The sequence below is a fragment of the Typha latifolia genome, chromosome 11, assembly GCF_019914945.1.
Source record: "Typha latifolia isolate L0001 chromosome 11, TyphaL0001v2, whole genome shotgun sequence".
Taxonomy (NCBI): Eukaryota; Viridiplantae; Streptophyta; class Magnoliopsida; order Poales; family Typhaceae; genus Typha; species Typha latifolia.
In genome coordinates, this window is record NC_133096.1 from 1,367,715 (window position 1) to 1,378,232 (window position 10,518).

Here is a 10,518-nt window from a genome sequence, read left to right on the forward strand (position 1 = left end):
AGTGATATGAAAAATAATCAACATTATTTCCTTACCAAAGATAATAATTATTTGGCGCCAAATTAAACATTAAGATGTGCATAAATTTAAACGTGTACCTAATTTGCACATAAAAAATATCAATAATCTCATCAACTGGACGAATCTTCCAAGTGACGAAAGAAAAACTTTTATTCGAGCATTTATTCTGATGCTTTTGTACAGGTTAGGAGAGAATAACAATCAATAAGATCACACTGGCACCAACTCTTTCACCTTATCCATATATTATAGATCAAAAAGCATAATGAAATTTGATAGCATAATATTTGAACCTGTACTTAAAAAGATTTTTGCAAGAATAAGTTGACAATCTGCACAGAAATCAGCATGCTTTGACTCAATAGAAAATATATATTTCAAAGAAAATTATGACTTAATAAGAAAATGTCTAGAGGAGATCTGAGAATGTGCCACTAATAAGATCATTTTGGCGCCAAGCATTAAGTAAAGTTCTAGATAGCTAGATAAGGCTTAAGGAATAATTGAAAGATAAAAACCTTATCTTTAGTTTAAAAATGATCACTAAGTGGATGTGAATAAGTTCTTCATAAATGTGCTTACAAGGTGCAACATGCAGGAAGGAAAAGCAAGGTTTGAAACCACTCATCAAAACACATAGGAAGTAAATGATTTGTAACAAATGATAATTGTCTTGTCAAAGTAATAACAATTCAACTACTTTCAACCATCAAAACTCTCTTGTCATGCTTTCAAAAAAGTCTAGATCAAAATGTAAACTTCTTGTGCTAGAAAAAAAAATTCTATGAGAACTGTTCTTAGCTAAGCAAGAGTGATACATAGTGACCACATTTAAGTGTAACAGCTAAGCATGAAATAAATGGTGATTAAAGGCCAACACAAACAGATTAAAAGATACAACGGATGAGGTTCTTTGTAATATAGCCAACACAAACTGATGAACAGCATTCATAGCATACAACTTAAATCAAATCCACCTAAAATAAAAACAAAATTAAAAACAAAAGTAATACAAGATACAGCCAGACTTTTGAGAATTATCACCTGCAGTAGAAAGATATTACCAGAACTTGTGAGATTAGCATATGATGCAAACACTAGACATGAAAACTATATGAAACACTCATACATCCATATGTTGACTGCTCTAGCAGTAGAGTGGTAGAGATATTGGGCCTCTAAGCAGCATGTGGGAGGAGCTTATTCTCAATTATTGCAGAAGTATGCGAAGTGAAGTTCATGGAAGATGGTGATGATTAGAGGAAGAAATGGAGTCAGCAGCCAACAATTTGCTTCCTAAGTTTGCATTTAGACAAAAGTATGGAATTCCTAGTTAGAACTGAAGCTAATGAAAGCTATTACAAAAACCATATTTGGTTTTGATGCCAAATATATGCATAGAACTTCCCAACAATTCCAGCCTAAAGAAATTACTATTGGCCATTACACTATTGTCAGCTGATCATCCTGGTCAAGCAGCTTCAAGCGTAAGACATATTGAGCTGCATCCCCAAGAAGAACAGACTAAATCAGTAATACCTGCTAAACAGGAAGAATGGAAAAAAAAATTAAATAAAACAGGGAGTACCAAATTGGAAGTACTTCTAGAAAAGAAAGCGATGAATAAGAGGGATAAGGACTGACATATCTTCATGCTATCAATTGTTAAAACATTTCTCCAAGTTGAATGAACTAATATATAAAAATAAGGCAATAATTTATTATACCAGAAAAAGGAATTTTGAAATATGACTGCACTGCTGTCCAATAAAGGACCTTTATCAGAAGGATTCATAATATACTTAGTTTTATGCTGAGGACAGCCATCAGGAATTTCTACACCTCAAGCATTTGTCTGTTTCCCTTTTCAAAAGACAAGGATCAGCTTTTGGAATCCAGAGCTCCTTAACTAGTAAAAGTACTTACATTTTTTCTTTTTAAATTCTCTCTTCGCATCAGGTTTCTTATATTAAATTATGATGAAACCACCGAGAGATCAAAATATGACAAAAAAAGGAACCAATTGGCAAGTCAAATAACTGAATGATTCTAAAATATCGTCTGCATATCTCTTAATGAACCAATGAGCATTAACTTCATAAGAACTAAGTCAGCCACACAAACAGGGCCAACCATTTCAGAGAAAAGAACTAACAAGTGGTGAGAATAAGAGGAGTGGGGAACTACTAGGAAGGGAACAGAGATGGAGATTTAAAAAATGCAATCTAAGACCCAAAGGAACTTGACAACAAAATTTACTGAGTTGACACAATGTGCCAAAAGTTTGAGAATGCAACTTAAACAAAGCTGAACTGAGAGTCTATTTATCAAAAATGATTCTAGCCCTAACAGAATATCTAGTAGGCCTTGCACTCCTTCCCTGTGAACCTAAACTGACACTGACCTTATATATTGCATAAAAAGCCCCACAATTCATATGCTGCTCAGCTATTTGGAAGAATTCAAACAAACCTTGGCTAAGAAAGAAATAAGTCCCTATAAGGACCTAGCACCTCTATTACTATAACAAATAAGCTATCATTTACTAAATCATCCTGTACAAGTAGAAAAGGAATGACAGCCGCATAAAGAAAATCCTGTGATCAATTGCATAGCTTCACGAGCCCAAAAACTCAGTGAAAAGGCCTTAGAAGGTAGAATAATTAAGAAAATTCTTAATACAAAAATTCATGTCAGCTATATAATGCCATTCTACACAAATTCAAGTTAATCTCAGATACAAAATGATTTACGAATACTTGAAATTAAATTTTTTTTAAGGCCATTTTTTTTGCATGTTTAACAGGAAAATTTGTATTGCATGGCTTCTGATAAATGCAAAATTTTCCACCATGATAAGGTCATTTTCATTTGATGTTTGCAGTAGTTTCTATTCAAGGATGAGAATAGCAGGTAAACAAGCCTAGTGATGTAAAAAATTAAAGCAATAAATAGATCACAAGATTGTGTGGCAAGTAACTCACCTTATCTAATGGTTTGAACTTTGCATTGATGCAAAGAATATGCCATACAGAAAATTTTAAATAATTCCCCATCACCATCTAATTGCTAAATGTAGAAGCAAGTTTCTGTGTTGATAAGAGCAATACATCAATCTTGTCCTCACATGCCATTAGGCGCATCACTACCACCAGCCGGTTTGCGGTTCAAGTAACGTATGACAGCATCCTCAACCCTGTTGTATCACCACAAGGAAGATGTTTCATTAGCAAATCACAATAGCATATGATGCCAACAAAAAACAATGAAATAGGTCTCTACCAAAAGAAGAAAAAAACTAATAGCTCACCATGGTTGGCTATAGAAGTCAGCACGGCGTTCCTTTTCAGCATTACGGCTTGCTTCCCCAGCAACAAGCTTCAAATCCCTACTCTGAGAAGCTATTAAGGCATTAATGAACTCCACAGGAGACTGACTGAACCCAAGAAAGAATGCCCTCCTTCTACGGTGCTCATGAATCTTCTTGATAGAAGCACAAATCACTTCATCACAAGCCTCAATATCTTTGTGCTTCTCTGTATTGGCGAGGAAGGTTGCCATCTCCTTTTGTAAGGGAAAAGGAACATCAACTAGTACATCATAACAAGCATTGCCAACTGCACCATTTCCCGAGAGCCTAACCTTGTGCTCTAAATGTATGGGTTGTGGAGGCAACAAGTGCTGTGAGATCTTCTGTGATACCATCGCGAATCTCATCTTATCCTCTCCAAAAACCTTCCTCAATGGAGGGTCACAAGTAAAATAGGACGGGTCACTTGGATTCTGCAATTTCTTTGCCTTAACATACTGCCATATCCCAGCTATAATCCTGGCACGTGTATCAACCTCAATGCCCAAGACATCCACCAATGCCGGTGACATTTTGAACTTCTCAGGGTTGTAGTTCATCTCAAGCCGTATATTAGCAGTGAACTCCTTATCCCCCTTGCGCTTGACCTCAAATCCCTCGTGAGGTGCTGGTGAGCGTGCATTCTCCCAAATGATTGTCGGGTTCTCTGGGTACAAACCCGGGTCCAGTGCAATGGTAACCCTTTTAAAGAAGGAAGAAAACTTAGGATATATAGGATTAGGCTTTGGCATCCCAGCAGCAGGGTCCAGGTCGGCTCCTTCCTCCAATATCCTCCCAATAATTTTCAGCGACCAAGATGGGGGCTCCGCATTCTTCTGCTCTGGAATTGTGCGTGTCTGGTTAGCAAATGTATTGAAGACATAAATCCTTAGGGTCCTCTGCATGGAAGGTGGGTTCTTTAATGATTCTTGTATGTCTATCTTCTTCCTCGCAAGAGCTGCATCCACCCGGGCCTCGAACTCGAGCAATTGGGTATAAAGAGCTGACTCAGGCAAGAGAGCTGCGACACGATCTGGCAGCTGCTTCTCCGGGAGCTTTCGCTTCTTCCTCCGTGCGGCTGGGGTGAGGTCTGCCGTCCTAAAGCTAGGCGCAGCGATAGACGGCACTGGTGCAGGAGGCCGGGCAGGGGGTTTCTGTGGGGGTCTTTTGATTCCACCTGACATGCCGGGAGTACCGAAAGAGGGCGACGAGGTGCCAATTCCTCCGGCCATTGGGTTCTGGGACCCGGAGCCCATCTGGATTTGGAAGGGGGAGTGGATATGGTTCTGGGATTGAGGCGGCGACTGGAAGAGGCCATGGAAAGGGGAAGCACCGGGGGTCTGCGACAGCGACGCCGGCCGGAGATGCTGCGGCTGGTTAGCCGATGCCGGCGATGCCATTCCGGGGTTTCCGAGAGGGGAAGGACCACCCATGGTCCTAGGCTGGTTGCTATTTCCTGAAGCCATTGGATTCCAACACAGGACTAAACCCTAATTCAAAACCCTAGATCGTTGTAGATACTACAAGCGGTTCTCAGCTGCCAAAACAAGGCCAATTACGATTCAAAAACGCACAAAAATCCATCAAAAAATAATTTTGACAAGAAGGAAGAAACCCTAACAGTTCGGAAAAGGAAAAGGACAAGAAAATAACGAGAATTGAGACGAAAGATCGTACCTTTCGAGGAAGAGGAGCATGGATCTGCGAAGATTTAGTGGATTTGGAAAGATTTAGTCATTAAAAGATGAGATTTTGCTGCAGAAAGGAAGAGATCTCAAGTCTCTTCTATGGGAGAAGAGGTCTCTTCGCGCTTTGGGTTTCACTCTCACTGCTTCCTACCTCTTCGCTTTGTTGGAGAGTATCGGGTTTGATATCGGACCCGTTAATTTGAGATTCTCGGATCCGGTAACAAGATGATCCAATAGGATGATGGCTAACCGGGTCGGAGTTTGTAATGGGCCCAACCGAACCAACTAGCTCCCTAAACACTAATAACCAGTATCATAACTTTAGGGGTCTTTTTCATAAATAAATAAAAAATTTGTGAGTCTTTTTGCATTTATAGCCCTCAAACATCTCTTATTTATTTACTTGTATACCTCTCTAAAATTAATATTTACGTAAATACCCCTCAAAAGATATATTTTCTGTATGTATATTCTATAAAACTTTTTTTTTCATTAATATTAAAACGTTAATAATTTAGATATAAGAAAATAACAATATGCTTATTTAATTTTTCATACATTTACCTTAGTTAAGGGTATATAATTCTATGATATGCTTTAAAAACAAAACAAAACTTAATGATTAAATTAGGAAGAAATTTTTAAGTTTTAATACCATTTTTTGGTAGTTGCCTGCACATTGAGATTTACAAAATCTCAGCTAGAGATGAGAAAAGATAAAAGGTTAAATATATTTTATTATTATATATTAGAGCAATTATTCCATACTAATCAATTAGTTATTGATAATAATTTTCATCCTTCCATAAATTAAAGGGTATATAAGACATTTTACATATGTGACTGGATTAATCGATAAAAAAATTAGAATTTAAGTATCTTCTTATTACTTATTCTTATAACCGTTTCCTTAATATTAAGAGTGTCAATTTCTATCAATTTATTTTTTTTATAAAAGAAATAAAATATGACCAATTTACTCTTACAATTTAGAAAAGTGATTGATACTTCTAGTTAATTTTATTTGATATCATTTAATCTCAACCGTTCGACTAGGAGAGAGAAATTAATAGTTCTTATTGAATCATTTGGCTATATATTAATGTTCAAAATTATTTTATTCCTCCGTATTTTAAAAAGTCTCGGATCAATCTTTGTACTCATAACTAAAATGATATTGCTGTTAGTCTCAATACTTAATGTCTAAATTTTTTTTTTCAAAAATATAATAATATGCACATAGTTTTACAAACCCATATAAAGATAAATAAACCCTTTTTTTTGTTGGGAAAGCCTATAGGTAGAGTTTATTCAATGAAGATGATCTGATACATAAACTAAGAGAGTAAATAGAGCTAAAAGCCTTTTACCACAATCCAATACTTTGGTTATCAAAGTGAAAACAACAATATAATATAATGGAAAATTAAGATATCAACCTCTAGGATACAAAATAAATACAACATGAAACACAGCCTTGGAGGACTCATAAGAACAAAATATCTAAAAATTGAAAAGAAAATAATTACATGATTTGCAAAAAAAAAATTGTTCTTTATTAAATTAACATCCTGGAAGTGTTCTTAAAAAGACTATTTGAGGCTTCATTTAGAATATGACAGCCTTATGAAGCTAGCATTTATATTAAATTAGCAGAGGCAGTGGACTTAAATTATTAAATAGATAAGATTAGCTTTTTGTAAACACTTGTTGATAACAAATTGGGCAAGCTTGGTTTGACATTCTTTCCTGCCATTTTAAATTTATTAATTTGATCTGACCTTCAAAATATATCATTATTATATCCAATTACGTAAACAATGCAGTACACTTGTACTCACATCTATGTGCATTTGAAACTTTTGAGAGGCTAGCTGATGAGCAGTAATATGAGGTGTGTTATTTGATCATTAATTTGAACTCTTTTTATTTGCAGTTAAACTCTTGATTACAATTTTCTCTGATGAAATCAAAGAAAGCTACCGATATGAAACTGAAGAAAAGAAATATGATGAAATGGTGAGGAGAAACATGATAGAATTTATGAAATCGCCTGCTGTGCAATCTGAAATCCCTCCTTAAGTAGAGCACCCATTACCCATAACTTCATCAGAGAGGCATCCATTTCTTGGTGGAATTCTCCAACCTGCATGTCATATAGGAAGCAATCAATCCAAGTATTTCAAAGTGTATGCACAAATGCCATGAAGAAAAAATCAAGGGAGAATGAACAGAATTTACATTCAAGGTCAGTGTCAGCACGAGTCGGTCTGCGGTGATCGAAGAATTGGACCACTCGACATAGAAGCAGAAAAGTGATTCGATAGCAAGATACAGAGATGCTGCAATTCCATCTCTCTTCTCGCATTCGACCGTCAGGAAGAACCTTCGATCACCGACTTCGATTGCGTTCACCTGCAATATCTTTGCAGCATGTGGAACAGCACTGATTTCTTCAGCTTGTGTAACCTTAGGAGCATTAACCATTTGATCATCTCTAGTAAATGAAGACTCAAGCATGAGTATTTCTTCTTCTAACTTCTTAGCTTCAGACTGCAAGTCTTTCACATACACAACAGCATCTGCAATGATAGAGGCCTTATCCATCTGCATGGCATTGTAAACAGCTATTAGCTGACAAGTCTACATAGAAATTAAGACTTGTTTTTGTATTGCATGCTCTAAATTTGCAACCCATAACTTTACTGCATTCCTATTAATATAGAAGGAGAATTATATATGCACAGAAAGTATGAAATATTCAAGGACTACACTCATATATATGACTTAAAATGGATAGAGATAGACCTTAGTTATGTTTGGAACTAAGGACCTCAACTCATAGAGCTTCTCCTTCATTCTAAACCTTCTCTTCCTCTCTGCGACTATCGTCTTCGAACGATCTTTCCTTGTCCTTTTCAGCGCCGTCGAGGAATCTCCATCGTCGCGATTTCCTTCATTAAAACTCTCCAGGCCTTCGCTTAACAAGACACTATCATCTAACCACAAGCTAAGGTCAGGAGAACCTGAGACAACATCAATGCCTTCACATTGAGCCTCTTTGCTCATCAAACGCATATCGCCATCGACAAACTCGCATCCGAAGAGCATGAGATCGTCAAAGTCATGACCATAGTCTGCAATAATCTGATCAAAATCACCATAATTGTTCTCTAACTCATTGGAGATTGAGCTCAGGAGGTGTGCTTGCAATGAAGGGTGCTGGCTATCCATTTTCTGAGTATTTGGTTAGTTGATAAAGAATGCATTAGATCTTATATAGGAAAGATAAGGTCAATTCTTCTTGGTGTGAATGGAATCAGTGTATTAGTATAGGGTTACATGATGAAGTCATGGTTATTAGTTTCTTTTCTTTAAAAGCAATCTCAAGAAGAGAACAAATGTTAAAGTGAACTACACCAGATAACTCTTCTTGTCTTAGTCAAACATGCAAGATAAACTATGTGCTTTGATGATAAAAAAAATAACCAAAGTATGCAATTAGATAGTCTTTAAATGCCCAATTTGGTGAACATTCACTGGAAGCATATAGAGGTCAGAGAAGTTGATGATCATTTGGGAATCCAACATAATTTGAAGGATAATTATTATACTTAATCCCTATTTCTTTTCAATATTAAGCAATGGTTTCATACATACATTGAATTGCTGAAACGAGATTCTATTGCTGGATTTACATACATTACTTGACTAACCAATTTATTTAGTTCTAAAACTTAAAGCAGTGGTTTTATTCAATATCACTTCACCATCACAAAATCTTATGGGTTATGGATCATGTAATAGAGCAAATATTCTTGTTTAATTATATTTAGCCTTAAAAAATAATTCATAAAGTTCTTATAGTTACTTCTTTTTTCTTAGTTGAGAAATCTATATGGATATATATTTTTACTTCAGAAGTTCTATATGAATATAATAAATTAATTCAGGTGATAATGAAAGAAGCACTGTAGTTAAATAACACACATTTTGTTATTCTTTTTTAATTATAATAACAAAACTGATCAACATCATGAGAATATAATATATAAGTAGATGGATGCAAAGCAATCAATCTTTCTGGGAAAATTTTGTAGCTATCACTCCTTAGATTGAGACCCTAAATTTGCGTCTAATCCTATCAATCATTGTTATTAAATTGGTGTTAGTTTGATACGAAGACAAATTAACTCCAATCAACCACTTAATTATTTGCTAATGATTGTTGAATTATTATTATTTCATGAGATGTAGATATAATTAACTCTTAATAATAATATGATATATTTATGATCAAATTGTGGTCATAATCTATGTTTTAAGTCACATTTGTTTAATTACAATGTGAAAAGAATCATAATGGAATATAAGCAGTTAAGCATGCGATAATGATATGCTTATAAAATGGATTAAGATATCAAAACTTATAGTTTAGTTGTCACGTGCTTGCCCGTTTTGGGCACGTGAAAACAAAGAGATGACACGTGCCGTGCACAGGTATGGAATGAGAGAAATATTTTTATGGATATATTTGCTGGATAACTTGCTTAAAGATTTAAGATATCTATCCAATTCGAAAACATTAGAAACACTTGTCAATAAAATAGATTAGAGATATTCTTTTAGAAATAATTCTCTTTTTATCTCTCGAACTATCTATCGCCTTTTCTCGTAATGACTCTCTAATGAACTCTTTTTTTTTATTATCATTCATATCTTACAATACAAATATTTATCATTCAGCCTTATAATGCCTAAAAGATACATTAAGCGTTAGTTTCCTTAATAGATATATATTATATAAATAAGGTGAATTTTATTTTAGAAGTGTCCATAGCCTTTTTAGTATTCATTTCAAGTCCTCCATACAATCTAATTCCGCCAATGAGTCAGTCCAGACTAAAGTCCTACAAACATGAGAGGCTAGGCTGTCTAAATTATGAGCCACACTGTTATTAGTGCGACTTGTGAAGCAGACCCTAGTCTTAGGATTATTTGAAATTCACCTTTTACATTCCAACATTATCAAATCAATGAGCCAGTTAACATAGTTTAGTAATTCTGCCACCATCTTTAGGCCCTCCTGCAGGCCTAGAGCTTCACCTGTTAAAGCATTGGGACAATATTCCAAATGGATGCTCTTAGTGATACAGAACATGTTTGGATGCTTAAGAAGTAAGATGTCCATGCCTCCCAAATTGTTCCCTCTTCGGGAAATATCGACCTAGCACACCAAATTGTTGTCTTGTGGCTTCTCCTAGTCTAGATGGTAGGTTGCATTTTGGTCCATAGCTCCATGCATAATCCCTTCTTGAGCACTCAAACCTTTCACTATCTTTAGTACTAGGTTGGGCGAGCAGTATGTTTCCTTAATAGATAGATATCATATAAATAAGGTAAACTAATTATAGATATAAAAAGGGCCTTAATATCATTTTCTAAACTAAGGTAAAAATA

At 35.4% G+C, this 10,518-nt stretch overlaps 1 protein-coding gene across 2 annotated transcripts; it reads right to left on the bottom strand.

The window, feature by feature from the left end:
- Nucleotides 1-1,257: 1,257 nt before the first annotated feature.
- Nucleotides 1,258-5,223, bottom strand: LOC140797664 (SWI/SNF complex component SNF12 homolog). 2 transcript variants are annotated; one of them, XM_073151289.1, is made up of 4 exons: nucleotides 5,048-5,223; nucleotides 3,332-4,907; nucleotides 3,006-3,217; nucleotides 1,258-1,560 (listed from the first exon to the last, which is right to left on the bottom strand). In XM_073151289.1, exons 2-3 carry the CDS (start codon nucleotides 4,834-4,836, stop codon nucleotides 3,145-3,147), a joined length of 1,578 nt encoding a protein of 525 aa, XP_073007390.1. In that variant the 5' UTR covers nucleotides 4,837-4,907; nucleotides 5,048-5,223; the 3' UTR covers nucleotides 1,258-1,560; nucleotides 3,006-3,144. The 2 variants fall into 2 exon arrangements, with proteins under 2 accessions (XP_073007390.1, XP_073007391.1); XM_073151290.1 differs by having other exon boundaries at nucleotides 1,258-1,563; nucleotides 5,048-5,215.
- Between the last annotated feature and the right edge of the window lie 5,295 nt (nucleotides 5,224-10,518).

Bases quoted from the DNA above. Each gene is read 5' to 3' on its own strand.
- LOC140797664 (XM_073151289.1), bottom strand. From the start codon at position 4,836: ATGGCTTCAGGAAATAGCAACCAGCCTAGGACCATGGGTGGTCCTTCC. The intron at 3,218-3,331 runs GTGAGCTATTAG...GTGATACAACAG, and splicing joins GACTTCTATAGCCAACCATG to GGTTGAGGATGCTGTCATAC.